The sequence below is a fragment of the Scyliorhinus canicula genome, chromosome 9, assembly GCF_902713615.1.
Source record: "Scyliorhinus canicula chromosome 9, sScyCan1.1, whole genome shotgun sequence".
NCBI classification, from domain to species: Eukaryota; Metazoa; Chordata; class Chondrichthyes; order Carcharhiniformes; family Scyliorhinidae; genus Scyliorhinus; species Scyliorhinus canicula.
The window spans coordinates 164,310,422-164,332,743 of NC_052154.1; the positions used below are offsets into that span (position 1 = coordinate 164,310,422).

The 22,322-nt window shown below is 45.0% G+C and overlaps 1 protein-coding gene across 2 annotated transcripts in view; it reads left to right on the top strand.

Moving 5' to 3' along the window:
* Positions 1–7,611, top strand: part of LOC119971860 (vitamin D 25-hydroxylase) — a 55,520-nt gene extending 47,909 nt beyond the window's left edge. For both annotated transcript variants that reach the window (XM_038808094.1, XM_038808095.1), the window contains one exon: positions 7,463–7,611. In XM_038808094.1, the coding sequence (XP_038664022.1) occupies positions 7,463–7,556 (94 nt within the window). In that variant the 3' untranslated portion in view covers positions 7,557–7,611. The remainder of the gene's footprint in view (positions 1–7,462) is intronic.
* The last annotated feature ends 14,711 nt before the right edge of the window (positions 7,612–22,322 follow it).

Sequence of the window (22,322 nt, forward strand, 5' to 3'; positions counted from 1 at the left end):
TTGATATCTTGGTCAATATTTATCGCTTCGGTAACGTGACTAAATCGGATGATATAGTCAATAGCATTGTTTCGGGAAAGTTGCTGTACACCAAGTACCTGCCACACACGCTACATTGACAGCAATGAAAACAATTCAGAAAGCACTTCAGTGGCTGCAAAGTCCCACACACCCCTGAGTTATGGAAGGCGCCAAGGAAATGCAATTCCATTCTCTCAGGCAAACAATGTTTTTACTTCTCTTTTTATTTAACTGCTGTTTATCACATTTGGGTCCTTCTCTCCATTTCCTGTGACAAAATCGGACATCATCTCATTTCCCTCCTCTTATGCACCCCCATCCCCCAAGTTTGCATACCAATACTTCAGTATTCTGTACCTCTCTATACCTTTTCCCTCTCCAACTGCCACCCAAGCTTGAATCCCTCGTGGATAATTGTGCAGTTTTCCCCGTTTAACTCTCAACTTTCTACAAATGCCCACTTAAGCAACTCAATGCTACCTCCTAATGGTGGAACCGCAGCTGCCACATTATCCACTGTCAAAATATTTGACAACCAGCATACCTGCTGGGGATTATCCTGCCAACCTTGCAGTTTTGCAGTCTCAATTCCTGCCAAAGGAACAATCGGTCCAGCAAGGCCTTTGCCATAGGACCTTATTATGGTTGATTGCATTGACATTATAGTTTGACAGAAGCTTAGCTCATGATCATGATACCTTGCCCCTTACTGAAGATTCTCCCAGGCAATCGGGGACCCCTGGGTGGTTGGGCTCTGGTCAGGATGGTACCTAGGCGTCTGATGTCACATGGGCACCCTGGCAATGAGGCGCAGTTTAAAAATGGCGCCCCGATCTCTCCCAGCACTGGCGAGCAGAGCTCATTAGTGCTGGAAATGGGACTAAGTGTGCCAGGGTGTTCCTCGTCGGGGTACAGAAATGAAGCAGAGTCCCATTTAATAATGGAGTCGTTCTCGGTGCTGCAAGTGCCGGGAAACACACAGCTAAACGCACCCGGCATTTCTTTTAAATCGCACTATGGCTCTCAATATAATCTATATTTGCATTTGAGGGAATTAGAAATAAAGTATAGCTTTAAGCAAGTTTAATTTTGTAATTCTGTATTTGAAAGGGTTAATTACTTCCGTTTGGTTCAGGTGCCTGCATAGTAATGAGAGTTTACAACCTGAAAGCAAACAGGGTTTAAAGGACAATTAACTTGTTGCTAAGAAACCAGGGGCCACCCTCAGGTAGAAAGAACTTTTGAGTATCGTTTTAAGTTGGACTCAGGAGAAGCTGGACAGGGTCAGGGAGCTGGAACAAAAAAGTACACTTCCTAAAAGAAAGTCCAGAAACATAAGAACATAAGAACTAGGAGCAGGAGTAGGCCATCTGGCCCCTCGAGCCTGCTCCGCCATTCAATTAGATCATGGCTGATCTTTTGTGGACTCAGCTCCACTTTCCGGCCCGAACACCATAACCCTTAATCCCTTTATTCTTCAAAAAACTATCTATCTTTACCTTAAAAACATGTAATGAAGGAGCTTCAACTGCTTCACTGGGCAAGGAATTCCATAGATTCACAACCCTTTGGGTGAAGAAGTTCCTCCTAAACTCAGTCCTAAATCTAATTCCCCTTATTTTGAGGCTATGCCCCCTAGTTCTGCTGTCACCCGCCAGTGGAAACAACCTGCCCGCATCTATCCTATCTATTCCCTTCATAATTTTAAATGTTTCTATAAGATCCCCCCTCATCCTTCTAAATTCCAACGAGTACAGTCCCAGTCTACTCAACCTCTCCTCATAATCCAACCCCTTCAGCTCTGGGATTAACCTAGTGAATCTCCTCTGCACACCCTCCAGCGCCAGTACGTCCTTTCTCAAGTAAGGAGACCACAACTGAACACAATACTCCAGGTGTGGCCGCACTAACACCTTATACAATTGCAACATAACCTCCCTAGTCTTAAATTCCATCCCTCTAGCAATGAAGGACAAAATTCCATTTGCCGCCTTAATCACCTGTTGCACTTGTAAACCAACCTTCTGTGACTCATGCACTAGCACACCCAAGTCTCTCTGAACAGCGGCATGCTTTAATATTTTATCGTTTAAATAATAATCCCGTTTGCTGTTATTACTACCAAAATGGATAACCTCACATTTGTCAACATTGTATTCCATCTGCCAGACCCGAGCCCATTCACTTAACCTATCCAAATCCCTCTGCAGACTTCCAGTATCCTCTGCACGTTTCGCTTTACCACTCATCTTAGTGTCATCTGCAAACTTGGACACATTGCCCTTGGTCCCCAACTCCAAATCATCAATGTAAATTGTGAACAATTGTGGGCCCAACACGGATCCCTGAGGGACACCACTAGCTACTGATTGCCAACCAGAGAAACACCCATTTATCCCAACTCTTTGCTTTCTATTAATTAACCAATCCTCTATCCATGCTACTACTTTACCCTTAATACCATGCATCTTTATCTTATGCAGCAACCTTTTGTGTGGCACCTTGTCAAAGGCTTTCTGGAAATCCAGATATACCACATCCATCGGCTCCCCGTTATCTACTGCACTGGTAATGTCCTCAAAAAATTCCACTAAATTAGTTAGGCATGACCTGCCTTTAACGAACCCATGCTGCGTCTGCCCAATGGGACAATTTCTATCCAGATGCCTCGCAATTTCTTCCTTGATGATAGATTCCAGCATCTTCCCTATTACCGAAGTTAAACTCACTGGCCTATAATTTCCTGCTTTCTGCCTACCTCCATTTTTAAACAGTGGCGTCACGTTTGCTAATTTCCAATCCACCGGGACCACCCCAGAGTCTAGTGAATTTCGGTAAATTATCACTAGTGCATCTGCAATTTCCCTAGCCATCTCATTTAGCACTCTGGGATGCATTCCATCAGGGCCAGGAGACTTGTCTACCTTTAGCCCCATTAGCTTGCCCATCACTCCCTCCTTAGTGATAACAATCCTCTCAAGGTCCTCACCTGTCATAGCCTCATTTCTATCAGTCGCTGGCATGTTATTTGTGTCTTCCACTGTGAAGACCAACCCAAAAAACCTGTTCAGTTCCTCAGCCATTTCCTCATTTCCCATTATTAAAACTCCCTTCTCATCCTCTAAAGGACCAATATTTGCCTTAGCCACTCTTTTTTGTCTTATATATTTGTAAAAACTTTTACTGTCTGTTTTTATATTCTGAGCAAGTTTACTCTCATACTCTATCTTACTCTTCTTTATAGCTTTTTAGTAGCTTTCTGTTGCCCCCTAAAGATTTCCCAGTCCTCTAATCTCCCAGCAATCTTTGCCACTTTATATGCTTTTTCCTTCAATTTGATACTCTCCCTTATTTCCTTAGATATCCACGGTCGATTTTCCCTCTTTCTTCCGTCCTTCCTTTTTGTTGGTATAAACCTTTGCTGAGCACTGTGAAAAATCGCTTGGAAGGTTCTCCACTGTTCCTCAACTGTTCCACCATAAAGTCTTAGCTCCCAGTCTACCTTAGCTAGTTCTTCTCTCATCCCCTTGTAATCTCCTTTGTTTAAACACAAAACACTAGTATTTGATTTTACTTTCTCACCCTCCATCTGTATTTTAAATTCCACCATATTGTGATCGCTCCTTCCGAGAGGATCCCTAACTATGAGATCATTAATCAATCCTGTCTCATTACACAGGACAAGATCTAGGGCCGCTTGTTCCCTCGTAGGTTCCATTACATACTGCTCTAGGAAACTATCGCGGATACATTCTATAAACTCCTCCTCACGGTTGCCTTGACCGACCTGGTTAAACCAATCGACATGTAGATTAAAATCCCCCATGATAACTGCTGTACCATTTCTACATGCATCAGTTATTTCTTTGTTTATTGCCTGCCCCACCATCTCGTTACTATTTGGTGGCCAATAGACTACTCCTATCAGTGATTTTTTCGCCTTACTATTCCTGATTTCCACCCAAATGGATTCAACCTTATCCTCCATAGCACCGATGTCATCCCTTACTATTGCCCGGATGTCATCCTTAAATAACAGAGCAACACCACCTCCCTTACCATCTACTCTGTCCTTCCGAATAGTTTGATACCCTCGGATATTTAACTCCCAGTCGTGACCATCCTTTAACCATGTTTCAGTAATGGCCACTAAATCATAGTCATTTACGATGATTTGTGCCACCAACTCATTTACTTTATTCCGAATACTACGAGCATTCAGGTAAAGTACACTTATGTTGGTTTTTTTACCTCTGTTTTGAATCTTAACATCTCCAGTTTTATTCCTTTTGTTATTACTGGGCCTATTCACTGTGCTCCCCTCAGTCACTGTACCTTGTACTGTCGCCCTTATGGATTTCTGACTATGTCTTCTCTGCCTTGCACTTTTCCCCTTACTTCCTTTTGTTTCTGTCCCTGTTTTACTACCTTCCAACTTCCAGCATTGGTTCCCATCCCCCTGCCACATTAGTTTAAACCCTCCCCAACAGCTCTAGAAAACACCCCCCCTAGGACATCGGTTCCAGTCCTGCCCAAGTGCAGACCGTCCGGTTTGTACTGGTCCCACCTCCCCCAGAAGCGGTCCCAATGCCCCAGGAATTTGAATCCCTCCCTCTTGCACCATCTCTCGAGCCACGCATTCATCCTATCTATCCTGACATTCCTACTCTGACTAGCTCGTGGCACTGGTAGCAATCCTGAGATTACTACCTTTGAGGTCCTACTTTTTAGTTTAACTCCTAACTTCCTGAATTCCGTTTGTAGGACCTCATCCCGTTTTTTACCTATATCGTTGGTGCCTATGTGCACCACGACAGCTGGCTGTTCACCCTCCCCCCCCAGAATGTCCTGCAGCCGCTCCGAGACATCCTTGACCCTTGCACCAGGGAGGCAACATACCATCCTGGAGTCTCGATTGCGTCCACAGAACCGCCTGTCTATTCCCCTTACGATCGAGTCCCCTATCACTATAGCCCTGCCATTTTTCTTCCTGCCCTGCTGTGCAGCAGAGCCAGCCACGGTGCCATGAACCTGGCTGCTGCTGCCTTCCCCTGGTGAGTCATCTCCCTCAACAGTATCCAAAGCGGTATATCTGTTTTGCAGGGAGATGACCGCAGGGGACACCTGCACTGCCTTCCTACTCTTGCTCTTTCTTTTGGTCACCCATTTTCTATCTCCCTCAGTAACCTTCACCTGCGGTGTGACCAACTCGCTAAACATGCTATCCACGACCTCCTCAGCATCGCGGATGCTCCAAAGTGAGTCCATCCGCAGCTCCAGAGCCGTCAAGCGGTCTAACAAGAGCTGCAACTGAACACACTTCTTGCACGTGAAGGAGCCAGGGACAGTGGACGTGTCCCTGAGCTCCCACATCGCACACGAGGAGCATGACACGGGTCTGGGATCTCCTGCCATGTCTTAAACCCTTGGTAAACTAGAATTTCAAAATAAAAATAAATAAATTAGACAATGAAAAGAAAAAGAGAGACTACTTACCAGTCACTTACCAGGGTTAAAAAGCACCTACTCACACTCTGCACCGAATTACCTCACTGCACAAAATTACCAAGTTTAAATCTCTCACTCTGTATGAGTCTCACTCCGGATGTGTCTCCTGGAAAAGTGCTCGCTTACTGTGCGCGCTCTCGGTCTGTCTTTTATACAGACCTCAGCTAACCGATGACTCAAAAAAAACCTTAACTTCAAAGAGAATAATACAATGTGCCCCTAAACAGGCCTCAACAGGCCTCAGGTGATTGACAGATAACTGCCTCTCAGCAATTAGGGTGGGGGCAGCTTCAACCAATCAGACACTAAGCTCCACACTGCACTTTTAACTGAAAAACAGCAGAATTAGATTTTCCACTTACCTTTGCTGATTTACCTCACTGCACCAAATTACCAAGTTTAAATCTCCCACTCTGTATGAGTCTCACTCCGGATGTGTCTCCTGGAAAAGTGCGTCTTAGGAAGACAGTTAGATTAAAGGAACAAAGAACAAGAAATTAAACAAGGTCCTTTTGGGTGAAGTTAAAGTGTAACGCAGAGAAATTATCCCAAGTTAGAGACAGCTGCAAAAAACAGATTTAAAGTGAAAATCAGACATCTGAGCTAAATCAAAAGTTGGGTGACTTCTTAATACAGCCTGTGGAGCAATAGTGTTATGGCTGGGTATCTGAGTGATAGTGGAAGCTTGAATGTACGTGGCAATCTAAGACAGAGAAATACTGAAAGGAGAGATTGACATCTTGGAAGTGGATCCTTGGTGAGGGCACCCAAGAGAAAGTCTTGATTGGGAGAAGATTCTAAGACATGTTTTTTTGAGACTGGAGGATGAAACACTCGCATGGAAGTCAGAGTTCCAGTTGTCTCACAGTATGACAAGTACCTGGTGAGGGGTTAGGATTTAATCAGAAATCCACTGAAGTTCTGCGGACAGGGTGAGACTACCACTGGATGAAGCCAGACGAAAGTGGGGAGACTAACTGGGAACAGAAGTGGGCTGGGGTCTCTGGAGCGAAGCACTGAGCAGAGCCAACTCCACCTCCTCCTGTTCAAGGCTCAGCCTCATGCAGTGTAAAGTGGTGGACAGAACGCATCTAACCAGAACCCAAATGAACAACTTCTTCCTTCTTCCCGGAGGTGGAGGATAAATATGAACGGTGCCAGGAAGGCCCGGCCAACCACCCCCGCATGTTCTGGGCTTGCCCCAGACTTGTAGGGTTCTGGACAGCCTTCTTCGAGGCAATGTCCAAGGTTGTGGGGATGAGGGTGAAGCCGTGCCCGAGAATGGCAATCTTCAGGGTATCGGAACAGCCGGAACTACACATGGGGAAGATGCCCTAGCTTTCATTTCCTTAATCGCACGCTGGAGAATCCTGCTCAGCTGGCGATCAGCAGCACCACCCACAGCTGCAGACTGGCTGGCAAACCTGGTGGAATTTCTCCACTTGGAGAAGATCAAATTCACCATCCAAGGTTCGGAAAAAGGCTTCGCCAAAGCATGGGCACAGTTTTTTGGCCTGTTCCAAGACCTGTTTGAAGCCAACAACGAGTCGGGAAAAAGAGAGAGATTGGTGAACATGGACAAAGGCACACAACTCTGGGGGGAGGGGGGGGGGGGGGGAGGAAGAGAGGAGTGAACTCAGGGGAACTACAGGGAGAAGCTGGGGAGGCGGGTAGAAGGCCTCCCTCAAACCCACAAGGCCGGCAACAGAAAGATAAAGTGAAGAGGAAAGAACAGGAGTTCAGGGACAGAACACCCTGAACGAAAGAGGGGGATGCCAAGGAGGGGCTAGGGAGGTGGGGGCGAGGGGTGGGAGGAAACACCAAGACTGACAAGATGTATATAAGAACCACACGTGCTGTAAATATTAAACATAAAGTATTACTGTGTATAAATTGAAAATACCAATAAAAATATATATTTTTTAATCCACAGAAATTATATCAGGTGGCATCTGTGGCTGGTTTCAGCCTGTGGTGCATCTGACCACATTTCACCTGTTGGTTTACATGGACTTTGTACTTTCTGAGGCTACGAGAGTATAAGATATATTTTGTGACTGGTGTTATCTTTATAAACATGTGTACATCTGTAAAGATATAGGTGAGTTGAAGGGGTATTGTATTATAGTTAATAAAATCTTTATTAAACAATAAAAAATTATTTGTTAGAAGCTAATCAGCAGTCATAGAGATCTGCAACACAGAAAATGCCTTCGGCCCATCATGTCTGTACTGGCCAAAAACAACCAGCTAATTATTCTAATCCCATTTCCAGCACCTGGCCCGGAGCCTTGTATGCCTTGGTATCACAAGTGTACATCTAAATACTTCTTAAATGGTATGAGGGTCTCTGTTTCAATCACCCTTACAGGCAGTGGGTACCGGACTTCCAACACCCTCTGGGTTGAAAGGTTTTTCCTCACATCCCTCAAGACACTTCTGTCCCTTACTTTAAATCTATGGCCCCTGGTCATTGATTCCTCCACCAAAGAGAAATTTTTCATCCTGCCTACTCTATCTATGCCTCTCATCATTTTATATGCCTCAATCATGCTCCCCCTCAATCTTTTCTGCTCCAATGGAAAACAGCCCCAGTCTATCTGATCTCTCTTCATAACTAAAACTCTCCAACTCAGGCAACATCCTGGTCAATTTCCTCTGCACCCTTTCCAGTGCTATCACATCCCTCCTGTAATGTGGATTCCAGAACTGCACACAATACTCTAGCTGTGGCCTGAGCAACGTTTTATATCGTTCCAACATAACCTTCCTGTTCTTAAGCTCTCTGCCTCAGTTAATAAAGACAAGTATACCATATGCCTTCTCAACCATTGTATCCACTTGCTCTGCTATCTTAAGGAGCCAGTGTACATGCACCCCAAGGTCCCTCTGATTCTCGGTGCTTCCCAGGGTCCTGCCGTTTATCATTTATTTCCTTACCTTGTTTGTCCTGCCCACATGCATCACCTCACATTTATCCGAATTGAATTCCATTTGCCACCGATCAGCCCATCTGATCAAGCCATCCATATCCTCCTGTAATTCAAGGCTATCCTCCTCACTATTTACCACCCCACCAATTTCGTAGCATCTGCAAATTTACTGATCAACCCTCTTATATTCATGTCTAAATCATTCATGTTAACCACAAACAGCAAGTGTCCCAACACTGATCCCTGCAAGACCCACTGGACACAGATTTCCACTCAGAAAAACACCCCTCGACCATCACCCTCTGTTTTGCTGCCACAGCCAATTCTGGATCCAATTTGCCAAATTTCCTTGGATCCCATGGTTCTGACCTTCACTATCACTTTCCCATGTGGGATCTTATCAAAAGTCTTGCTGAAATCCAAGTAGTCTACGTCAAATGCATTCCCCACATCTACATATCTGATCACCTCTTCGTAAAATTAATTCAAGTTGGTCAGACACGACTTCCCATTAACAAAACAATGCTGACTGTTCTTGATCAATCCCTGCCTCTTCAGATTAATTTGGTCTCAGAATTGCTTCCAATAGTTTCCCCATCACTGAGGTTAGACTGACTGGCCTGGAGTTTCCTGGTTTATCCCTTCTTCCATTCTTGAATAATGGTACCACATTGGCTATCCTCCAGTTCTCCAGCATCTCTCCTGGGGCGAGAGTAATTGAAAATTAATGCCAGTGCTCCTGTTATTTCCTCCCTTGCATCATTCAACAGCTGGTATACATTTCATCTGGCCCTGGTATTTGTCTACTTTTAAGCCTGCCGGATCACTCAGCCTCCTCGCTGTCAGAGATGGCCTTGCCTTTGATGGGAGTATAGAAACCACCTGAGATGGCAATGATATGTGTACTTCTATATCTTGATAACAGATATGATGCCTTCACTCTGCAACAGTCCGTTGTGCCATCCGCATTTATTCCATTATGACAAATCAGAGGGTGGTTACCGGAATGACATGGTTCCTGACTTGAGTGCACAACTTGCGCACACATGGACACCTGCATTATAACAAACATCATGCTGCCAGATGAAATATGATCGATAAGACTATTGGGCTGCTTAAACATTACTTCTGTTTCCTCGACTCCTCTGGAGTTGCATTGTAGTATAGAGCGGGGCATGTCAAGATTTGTGGTGGTCTACCACATTACACAACCTTGTCGTCATGAGGGCATATATATTTCCATCAACTATATGCCCAAGGGAGGGGAGAAGGGAGGATTCACCAACATTGTACATTTCTAGGTAGCCTCGGAGTTTGACTTATCCATGATGCCAGTAAATACAATCCCAATTCCCCACTTACCACCAGCACCACAACTTCCCTTCCCTTTGGGACAGACCATCTACTTCATGGTGGAGGGGGGGGGCATGATACAGCCATACCTGATCCCACCAGTTAGATGCTGCTATCTGCAAAAGAGTTCAAATGTGCTTGTCTGTTCGTGATGTAGTGCAGTGGATTTGGTTGTTGTGACTGCCATGGTTGAATAGTTGGCAGAGTATGCAATCTATGAGATGTGGGTGTGAAACTTGCAGCAGTGCTAATTGTGCGACGGTGAAGTGAAGCTTTGAATGTTTGTGTAAATGATGACCGATAGAGATCACTGGCAGGCGAGTAATGGGGGGAAATGATTTGAGCAATGTATGAGGGTTGTGATCGGATTTGGAGCAGTTGAGGGTACATTCACGGACCTTGACCATTCACGCGAGGTCCTTGAATCTCTTGCACAACATCCATGTCAGAACGCGGCTCCTAAAATTGACAGCTGTGAATGTCTGGAACCACTGCCGTTGCAAACTTCGTCTGGAGGGCTTCCCAATTCCTCTGTGGCTAGATTGCATCTTTCCACCTCTCGGACAAGATCTCCAGTGCAGCTTCTGAAAATATCGGTGTCCCCTCTATATGTTGTGCCGTTCTTGTGTATTTCCCAGGTTAAACTCACTTTTACAATGACTTCCATCACCTCTAGCCAAATGCACTGCCCCTTTCAGAGTTGCAGGTTGGCTGCTAGGAGTTCCTCATGATTTTGTGCCCCAACTTCCATCCAGCCACTGCACAGGATGCTTAGAAAGGCCTATGTTACAAGCATATAAATGAGGAAGCAGGATAAACCTTGTGTGCTCCCTGCATCAAATGCAGTAGGCGCCATTAATCTCAGATCACAACTGTGCCAGTAGTTGGCTTTTAACTCACCTTGGAGCCCAGACTCCTTTTTACTGCTCGTTAATAATTTTAGCCTTCAACTCAATCACCCTGCCCTTTCTCCTCCAAGTTCACTGCCCTCCTTTCTTCCCTTAACCTCTATCTACATATAATATTTTTTACATTAAGATATATTTAAGCATACTCCCTTTAACTTACCATCTCAGGTGGCTTCTCTACTCCCATCATAGACAAGGCCATCTCAGATAGCTTTTGTATCCTTCACCATTCACATCCCTTCCAATATCTTCTACATCATCTCAAAAGATTAAACTTTGTCTGCTCAGCCATTCCCTCACTTCTACCTTTGATCTCTTAACCCCAGAAAAACAATTACACAATCTCATCCTGGTCACTGACTGCATTATGGCTTTGATGCTCTGTCCCTGAGGGGTGCACGACTGACTGAGCTTTCATTGCACTACATCAAGCACTTATATGAGTTGTGCTATTTGCCAAAACTGGCCACTACTCCACAAATACCCTCATTATTTCACCCCTCCAACACACCTCACCATAGATCCGCCTGCTGCTCTCTTGACAATATTCCCACTGACCATTCAACTTCCTTCTTTCAGCCACAAACTCCACATGCCCATAATTGATTCCACTGTCACCTCACTGTACCAGCATGACAGTAGGGGAATTTAAGTTCAATTAATTAGTACATCAAACTTCATCAATAATGACCATGAAATGACTATCATAAAGACCCATCTGTTTCACCAATATCCTTCAGGTGAAGAGATCTGCTGTCCGTAGCCGGTCTGACCTACAAACCCAAAGCAATGTGCTTGATTCTGAACTGCCTGAAATAGACCAGAAGGTCACTCAGTTGTATCAGGAATGGGTGGCCTTGTGGGTCTCCAACATTGACTCTGGATCCCATGAATCTTTCAAGGCTTCAGGTCAAACACAGGCAAGGAAACCTCCTGCTGATTACCAATTATCACACTTGCTCAGCTTATGAATTGGTGCTGCTCCATGTTAAACGTCACTCAGCACAGGGTAGAAAGGGACCAGAATGCACGCTGGGTGGGGGATTTCAACATACATGGCAAAAAGAGAGGATTGACGGCATTATTACTGACAGAATTAGTCAGGTCCTGAAGGACGTATCTGCCAGATTGGTCTTGTGGTATGTGCAATTGAACCCACAAGAGAGAAAAGCATACTTGACCCCATTCTCACCACGTGACCTCTCTCAGATGAATTTGGCCATGATAGTATTGAGAGAGGTGACCACTGTGCAACCCTTGTGGAGATGAAGACTGGTCTTCACACCGAGAATACCCTCCATTGTGTAGTATGGCACTACCACGATGCCAAATGAGATTGATTCAAGTAGGTCTAGTACCTCTAAACTTCATGGGCAACCATGAAGCATTGTAGGCCTTCAGCAGGAGCAGAATTGTATTCTACCACATTGCCTAGCATATCCCTCACTCTACCACTACCATTACACTGGGGACCAACCCTGGTTCACTGAGGAATGCAAGAGGGCATGCCAGGAAGAGAATCAAATATACCGAAAAACAAAATGCCAACATTGTGAATCCTGAGTACATCTAAAAGGTACTTAAAAAGTTGAAGGAGCATGTAAATTTGACCACAAACAAAACTCATTAGTTCTTGACTGGATGTGGCAGGACTCAACAACTAAGGAGGAGGCTCCAAATACATCCACAATGATGAGGAAGTCCAGCACATTAGTGGAGAAGACAAGGCTGAAGCATTTGCAACTATCTTTAACCACAGGTGTCATAGAACATAGAAAAATACAGCACAGAACAGGCCCTTCGGCCACGATGTTGTGCCGAACTTTTGTCCTAGATTAAGAACAAATTAATCTACACCCCATCATTTTACCACAATCCATGTACCTATCCAATAGCCACTTGAAGGTCCCTAATGTTTCCGACTCAACTACTTCCACAGGCAGTGCATTCCATGCTCCCACTACTCTCTGGGTAAAGAACCTACCTCTGACATCCCCCCTATATCTTCCACCATTCACCTTAAATTTATGTCCGTTGTAATGGTTTTTTCCACCCGGGGAAAAAGTCTCTGACTGTCTACTCTATCTATTCTCCTGTTCATCTTATAAACCTCTATCAAGTCACCCCTCATCCTTCTCCTTTCTGAGAAAAGGCCGAGCACCCTCAACCTTTCCTTGTAAGATGGGGCTGTTTAGCACAGGGCTAAATCGCTGGCTTTGAAAGCAGACCAAGGCAGGCCAGCAGCACAGTTCGATTCCCGTATCAGCCTCCCCGAACAGGTGTTGGAATGTGGCGACTAGGGGCTTTTCATAGTAACTTCATTTGAAGCCTACTTGTGACAATAAGCGATTTTCATTTCATTTCATAAGACCTACTCTCCATTCCAGGCAACATCCTGGTAAATCTCCTTTGCACTTTTTCCAAAGCTTCCACATCCTTCCTAAAATGAGGCGACCAGAACTGCACACAGTACTCCAAATGTGGCCTTACTAAGGTTTTGCACAGCTGCATCATCACCTCACGGCTCTTAAATTCAATCCCTCTGCTAATGAACGCTAGGCCTTCTTCACAGCTCTATCCACTTGAGTGGTAACTTTCAAAGATCTATGAAAATAGACCCCAAGATCTCTCTGCTCCTCCACATTGCCAAGAACCCCAAGGTTAACCCTGTATTCCGCATTCATATTTGTCCTTCCAAAATGGACAACCTCACACTTTTCAGGGTTAAACTCCATCAAGTGGATAATTTATCTCAGCGTCCTCTTGAGGTCCCCAACATCACAGAGTCAGAGGTTTACAGCTCAGAAAGAGGCCCTTCAGCCCATCGTGCCTGCACTGGTCATCAAGCACCTATCGATTCTAATCCCATATCCAGCACTTGGTCTGTTGCCTTGTATGCTATGGTGTTTTAAGTGCTCATCTAAATGCTTCTTAAATGCTGTGAGGGTTCCTGCCTCTACCACCCTTTCAAGCAATGAGTTCCATATTCCCACTACCCTTTGGATGAAAAGGTTTTTCCTCAAATCCCCTCGAATTCTCTGGTTTAACTCACTGGGCTAAATCGCTGGCTTTTACAGCAGACCAAGCAGGCCAGCAGCACGGTTCGATTCCCGTATCAGCCTCCCCGGACAGGCGCCGGAATGTGGCGACAAGGGGCTTTTCACAGTAACTTAATTGAAGCCTACTCGTGACAATAAGCGATTTTCTATTTTCTATCATCTTAAATCTATGCCCCTGATTTTTGCGTCTCCCTCCCCCTCCCCACTAAGGGGAAATATTTCTTCCTATTTACCTATGTCTCACATAATATTGTACACCTCAATCCTGTCCGTCCTCAGACTTCCCTCACCCAAGGAGATCAACCCCAGCATAACCAGCCTCTCTTCATAGCTGAAATGCTTGCGCCAAGGCAACATCTTGGTGAATCTCCTCTGCACTCTTTCTCGTGTAATCCCATCCACCTTATAGTGTAGTGAGCAGAACTTTACAGTACAATAGTTGTGGTCTAACAAGTGTTTTATACAGCTCCATCATAACTTCCCTGCTCTTGTATTCTATGCCTTGGCTAATAAATGCAAATATCCCATCGGCCTTCTTAACCACATTATCAACCTGACTTGCCACCTTCAGGACCACAGACATGCACCCGTATGTCCCTCTGATTCTCTGTACTTCCTAGCATTCTACCATTCATTGGGTATTTACTTGCCTTGTTAGTCTTCCGAAAATGCATCACCTCACACTTTCAGGGTTAAACTCCATTTTCCACTATTCTGTCCATCTGATCAGCCCGTTTATAGCACCCTGTAATCTATGGCTCCTTGCTATCCACCACAGCACCAATTTGTGCATCATCTGCAAACATACTGATCATACCCCACATTCCCATCTCAATTATTAATGGACACTACAAATTGCAAAGAACCCAACACCGATCGCTGAGGTGCACAACAGGACACAGACTTCAAGTCACGCTCTGCATCCTGCCACGAAGCACATTTGGGTCCAATTCGCCAAATTGCCTATTGGGCACGATTCTACAACGCGGCCGGAGAATTCTGGGAGAGCCCTCCACCCGGCCTCCCAACAGCCTCCATGCCTCGCAGAATTCACCGAAATCCTGTGAGATAGAGTCAGAACTCTGCCCAAATAGACGTGACCAACACCGCTCCCAGAAGTAGATCACAGACCTACTTACGACCTACCTGCCCGGCATCCACTGGCCTCCCTTGATTCTCCGGCTTCTCCAGGGAGGGTGTGCAGCCGGGCACCGATCAGTGTTGGTCGACACAAATGTGGGCCTGGTGGAACGGCAGGCACTCTTGTTGGGGGGGGGGGGGGGGGGGGGGGGGATCTGCTGGGCCATTGGAGACCCCTGGGTGGTCAGGGTATGTGCAAGTGGCTCCCTAGCCCTCCCCCTGGAATGTTGGCACCTTAATACTGCAGGATGCAGGTAAGGTACATAGGGGCCTCTGGGAGATTGGAGGAGTGATGGGTGGGGGTCCCAGAAGGTTGGGGGTGCATCCCAGGGACCCCACAGCAAGGTGTCCTCACTTGTGGTGTATGGGGTAGTGCCCATGTGTGTGAGAGAGGTGACACTGCCCCTGACTGCGGGGTGTGTCGACATGCTCACTTAAAGTTCGGGGCACTCTTTCAAAATGGCAGCCCAATCTCAGCGTTCCACTCCCCAGTACTAAAATAATTTGAATTGTGGCAAAACCAGTGCGAAACTCCCCAGGGCCCTAAAAGTGGCTATGTGTCATTGAATACCAGTGGGGGACTTGCCGCTAGGAAACTCACTGAAAAACCTGCCACAAATTAACTCAAATTGTTAGGGAGGATCGGGCCCAATGGCCCGTTTCTCCCTACTTCCCTTCTTGAATAATTGTTTTACGTTAGCATCCTAGGATACATCTCATCTGGGCCTCGGGATTTATCCACTTTTAAACCTGCTAAAAATTACTGACACCTCCCCCCTTTCAATGCTAACTTGTTCAATTATTACACAGATCACCTCCCTGCTTTCTATAATCATCCTGCTCCATAGTGAATACAGATGCAAAATACTCATTTAATACCTCACCGACACATTTTGGCTCCACACATAGGTTGCCACTTTGGTCCCTGGTTACCCTCTTATCTTCAATACATAGAAACATAAACACAGTGGGATTTTCCTTTCTTTTGCCCACCAGTATTTTTTCATGCTGCCTCTTTGCTCTCCTGATTTCATTTTTAAGTATCTCCCTGCACTTCCTATACTCCTCTCAGGCCTCCAATGTTTCCAGCCCCCTGTATTTACCATATGCCTTCCTTTTTATCCTTATGCTATCCTGTATTTCCTTTGACGTCTAGGGTTCTCTGAACTTTTTGGTCACATACCTTTAACTCAACAATATAGACTTGGATGTAGAGATGGAAGGTACAAAAGCCAAATTTGCAGATGACACTAAAACAGGTGGGATAGTAAGTTGCAATGAGGAAATAAGAAAATTACAAATGGATCTGGATAGGCTAGGTGAGTGGGCCAAAATTTGGGAGATGGAATTTTTGAGAGGTTATCTATTTTGATTAGAAAAATGGAAAGGCAACTTATTATCTAAATGGAGAGAAACTTCAGTGTGCTTCACTACAAAGGAAACTGGGTGTCCTTGTGCATGAATCGGTTAGCTGAGGTCTGTATAAAAGACAGACAGAGAGCGCACACAGTAAGCGAGCACTTTTCCAGGAGACACATCCGGAGTGAGACTCATACAGAGTGAGAGATTTAAACTTGGTAATTTGGTGCAGTGAGGTAATTCGGTGGAGAGTGTGAGGAGGTGCTTTTTAACCCTGGTAAGTGACTGGTAAGTAGTCTCTCTTTTTCTTTTCATTGTCTAATTTATTTATTTTTATTTTGAAATTCTAGTTGTTTAAGTTTACCAAGGGTTTAAGACATGGCAGGAGATCCCAGACCCGTGTCATGCTCCTCGTGTGCGATGTGGGAGCTCAGGGACACGTCCACTGTCCCTGGCTCCTTCACGTGCAAGAAGTGTGTTCAGTTGCAGCTCTTGTTAGACCGCTTGACGGCTCTGGAGCTGCGGATGGACTCACTTTGGAGCATCCGTGATGCTGAGGAGGTCGTGGATAGCACGTTTAGCGAGTTGGTCACACCGCAGGTGAAGGTTACTGAGGGAGATAGAAAATGGGTGACCAAAAGAAAGAGCAAGAGTAGGAAGGCAGTGCAGGTGTCCCCTGCGGTCATCTCCCTGCAAAACAGATATACCGCTTTGGATACTGTTGAGGGAGATGGCTCACCAGGGGAAGGAAGCAGCAGCCAGGTTCATGGCACCGTGGCTGGCTCTGCTGCACAGCAGGGCAGGAAGAAAAATGGCAGGGCTATAGTGATAGGGGACTCGATCGTAAGGGGAATAGACAGGCGGTTCTGTGGACGCAATCGAGACTCCAGGATGATATATTGCCTCCCTGGTGCAAGGGTCAAGGATGTCTCGGAGCAGCTGCAGGACATTCTGGGGGGGGGGGGGGGGGGGGAGGGTGAACAGCCAGCTGTCGTGGTGCACATAGGCACCAACGATATAGGTAAAAAACGGGATGAGGTCCTACAAACGGAATTCAGGAAGTTAGGAGTTAAACTAAAAAGTAGGACCTCAAAGGTAGTAATCTCAGGATTGCTACCAGTGCCACGAGCTAGTCAGAGTAGGAACGTCAGGATAGATAGGATGAATGCGTGGCTCGAGAGATGGTGCAAGAGGGAGGGATTCAAATTCCTGGGGCATTGGGACCGGTTCTGGGGGAGGTGGGACCAGTACAAACCGGACGGTCTGCACTTGGGCAGGACTGGAACCGATGTCCTAGGGGGGGTGTTTTCTAGAGCTGTTGGGGAGGGTTTAAACTAATGTGGCAGGGGGATGGGAACCAATGCTGGAAGTTGGAAGGTAGTAAAACAGGGACAGAAACAAAAGGAAGTAAGGGGAAAAGTGCAAGGCAGAGAAGACATAGTCAGAAATCCATAAGGGCGACAGTACAAGGTACAGTGACTGAGGGGAGCACAGTGAATAGGCCCAGTAATAACAAAAGGAATAAAACTGGAGATGTTAAGATTCAAAACAGAGGTAAAAAAACCAACATAAGTGTACTTTACCTGAATGCTCGTAGTATTCGGAATAAAGTAAATGAGTTGGTGGCACAAATCATCGTAAATGACTATGATTTAGTGGCCATTGCTGAAACATGGTTAAAGGATGGTCACGACTGGGAGTTAAATATCCGAGGGTATCAAACTATTCGGAAGGACAGAGTGGATGGTAAGGGAGGTGGTGTTGCTCTGTTATTTAAGGATGACATCCGGGCAATAGTAAGGGATGACATCGGTGCTATGGAGGATAAGGTTGAATCCATTTGGGTGGAAATCAGGAATAGTAAGGCGAAAAAGTCACTGATAGGAGTAGTCTATCGGCCACCAAATAGTAACGAGATGGTGGGGCAGGCAATAAACAAAGAAATAACTGATGCATGTAGAAATGGTACAGCAGTTATCATGGGGGATTTTAATCTACATGTCGATTGGTATAACCAGGTTGGTCAAGGCAACCGTGAGGAGGAGTTTATAGAATGTATCCGCGATAGTTTCCTAGAACAGTATGTAATGGAACCTACGAGGGAACAAGCGGTCCTAGATCTTGTCCTGTGTAATGAGACAGGATTGATTCATGATCTCATAGTTAGGGATCCTCTCGGAAGGAGCGATCACAATATGGTGGAATTTAAAATACAGATGGAGGGTGAGAAAGTAAAATCAAATACTAGTGTTTTGTGTTTAAACAAAGGAGATTACAAGGGGATGAGAGAAGAACTAGCTAAGGTAGACTGGGAGCTAAGACTTTATGGTGGAACGGTTGAGGAACAGTGGAGAACCTTCCAAGCGATTTTTCACAGTGCTCAGCAAAGGTTTATACCAACAAAAAGGAAGGACGGAAGAAAGAGGGAAAATCGACCGTGGATATCTAAGGAAATAAGGGAGAGTATCAAATTGAAGGAAAAAGCATATAAAGTGGCAAAGATTGCTGGGAGATTAGAGGACTGGGAAATCTTTAGGGGGCAACAGAAAGCTACTAAAAAAGCTATAAAGAAGAGTAAGATAGAGTATGAGAGTAAACTTGCTCAGAATATAAAAACAGACAGTAAAAGTTTTTACAAATATATAAGACAAAAAAGAGTGGCTAAGGTAAATATTGGTCCTTTAGAGGATGAGAAGGGAGTTTTAATAATGGGAAATGAGGAAATGGCTGAGGAACTGAACAGGTTTTTTGGGTCGGTCTTCACAGTGGAAGACACAAATAACATGCCAGTGACTGATAGAAATGAGGCTATGACAGGTGAGGACCTTGAGAGGATTGTTATCACTAAGGAGGGAGTGATGGGCAAGCTAATGGGGCTAAAGGTAGACAAGTCTCCTGGCCCTGATGGAATGCATCCCAGAGTGCTAAAAGAGATGGCTAGGGAAATTGCAGATGCACTAGTGATAATTTACCGAAATTCACTAGACTCTGGGGTGGTCCCGGTGGATTGGAAATTAGCAAACGTGACGCCACTGTTTAAAAAAGGAGGTAGGCAGAAAGCAGGAAATTATAGGCCAGTGAGTTTAACTTCGGTAATAGGGAAGATGCTGGAATCTATCATCAAGGAAGAAATTGCGAGGCATCTGGATAGAAATTGTCCCATTGGGCAGACGCAGCATGGGTTCGTTAAAGGCAGGTCATGCCTAACTAATTTAGTGGAATTTTTTGAGGACATTACCAGTGCAGTAGATAACGGGGAGCCGATGGATGTGGTATATCTGGATTTCCAGAAAGCCTTTGACAAGGTGCCACACAAAAAGTTGCTGCATAAGATAAAGATGCATGGCATTAAGGGTAAAGTAGTAGCATGGATAGAGGATTGGTTAATTAATAGAAAGCAAAGAGTTGGGATAAATGGGTGTTTCTCTGGTTGGCAATCAGTAGCTAGTGGTGTCCCTCAGGGATCCGTGTTGGGCCCACAATTGTTCACAATTTACATTGATGATTTGGAGTTGGGGACCAAGGGCAATGTGTCCAAGTTTGCAGATGACACTAAGATGAGTGGTAAAGCGAAAAGTGCAGAGGATACTGGAAGTCTGCAGAGGGATTTGGATAGGTTAAGTGAATGGGCTCGGGTCTGGCAGATGGAATACAATGTTGACAAATGTGAGGTTATCCATTTTGGTAGTAATAACAGCAAACGGGATTATTATTTAAACGATAAAATATTAAAGCATGCCGCTGTTCAGAGAGACTTGGGTGTGCTAGTGCATGAGTCACAGAAGGTTGGTTTACAAGTGCAACAGGTGATTAAGAAGGCAAATGGAATTTTGTCCTTCATTGCTAGAGGGATGGAGTTTAAGACTAGGGAGGTTATGTTGCAATTGTATAAGGTGTTAGTGCGGCCACACCTGGAGTATTGTGTTCAGTTTTGGTCTCCTTACTTGAGAAAGGACGTACTGGCGCTGGAGGGTGTGCAGAGGAGATTCACTAGGTTAATCCCAGAGCTGAAGGGGTTGGATTATGAGGAGAGGTTGAGTAGACTGGGACTGTACTCGTTGGAATTTAGAAGGATGAGGGGGGATCTTATAGAAACATTTAAAATTATGAAGGGAATAGATAGGATAGATGCGGGCAGGTTGTTTCCACTGGCGGGTGACAGCAGAACTAGGGGGCATAGCCTCAAAATAAGGGGAAGTAGATTTAGGACTGAGTTTAGGAGGAACTTCTTCACCCAAAGGGTTGTGAATCTATGGAATTCCTTGCCCAGTGAAGCAGTTGAGGCTCCTTCATTACATGTTTTTAAGGTAAAGATAGATAGTTTTTTGAAGAATAAAGGGATTAAGGGTTATGGTGTTCGGGCCGGAAAGTGGAGCTGAGTCCACAAAAGATCAGCCATGATCTAATTGAATGGCGGAGCAGGCTCGAGGGGCCAGATGGCCTACTCCTGCTCCTAGTTCTTATGTTCTTATGTTCTTATGAATCGCAGAAAACTAGCATGCAAGTATACCAGGTAATAAGGAAGGTAAATGAAATTCTGGCCTTTATAACTACAGGAAGAGGGTATAAAAGTAGGGAACTGTTGCTGCAACCTACAAGGCATTGTAACAGATCTGTACAGTTTTGGTCCCCTTATTTGAGGAAGGATGTAGTTGCAATAGAGGAAGTCCAGAGAATGTTCACTAGATTGATTCGAGATGAGGGGTTTAGGAAGAAAGATTGAGCAGTTTAGGCTGATATTCTCCCGAGTTTAGAAGAATGAGAGGAAATCTAATTGAGGCAAAAAGATGATAAAAAGTATTTACAAAGTAGAAAGAGTGGATATTTCCTTTTGTGGGACAATCTAGAATGAGGTGTCATAGTTTTAGGATAAGGGGTAACAGATTTAAAACAGAGATGAAGAGAAATTACTTCTCTCAAAGGGTTATGAATCTATAGAATTCACTACCCCAGAGTGCAGTGGATGCCGGGACGGTGAGTAAATTTGAGGAGATAGACAATTTTTTAATTAGTAATGGGTTGAGGGGGTATGGAGAATGGGCAGGAAAGCGGAGTTGAGGTTGAGGGGAGATCAGTCATGATTGTATTGGGGTTGCAGGCTCGAGGGTCTGAATTGCCTACTCCTGCTTCTAGTTCTTATGTTTACCTTTGCAGGAACATTTTGGCTTTGTACTTTCTCTATTCCCTTTTTGAATGACTCTCACTGCTCGATGTGGATTTTTCTACAATAGTTGCTCCCAGTCCACTTTGGTCAGATCCTGTCTTATCCTATCAAATCGGCCTTCCCCCATTCAGAACCAATTCATTATCCATTGCCAGGCTTCAGTCAATGGATACTGCAAAGTCTATGGATCTTGACAACATTCCAACAAAAGCACTGAAGACTTGTGCTCCAGAAGTAGCTGTGGCCTTACCAAGCTATTCCAGTATTGTCAGATTGAATCCAAAACACTGGAATTTAGCTTGTGCAAAGTTTCCCTGGTACGCCTATCCATAAAAAATAGGTCAAATCCATTCTGACCAATTACAGTCTACTCTGTCTTCAAAGTAATGGAAGATATTGACAGTGCTATCAAAGAGCACTTACACAGCCAGCAACAATCCACTCACTGATGCGCATTTTGAGTCCCACTAAGGCCACTCCGCTTCAGACTTAATTTCAGTCTTGGTTCAAACATGGACAATGAGACAAATACCAGAGGTGAGTTGAGAATGACTGTCCTTGACATCAATGCAGCATTTGACCTGGTATGGCATTAAGGAGCCCAAGTAAAATTAAAGTCAATACCAATCAGGAGAAAAGTCTACACTGCCTGGAGTTATACGGATCACAAAGGTGATGGTATTGTCCTAGGCTCAACCATCTTCAACAGCTTCATCAATGATGCTCCCTCTAATGTAAGGCGATAAGTGGGATGTACATTCATGATTTCAATACCATACGCAACTCCTTAGATGCTGAAGCAGTCCATGCCCACAATATCTGGACAACATTCGGATTTGGACTGATGAGGAAAATGCCAGGCAACGTCCATCTTCAA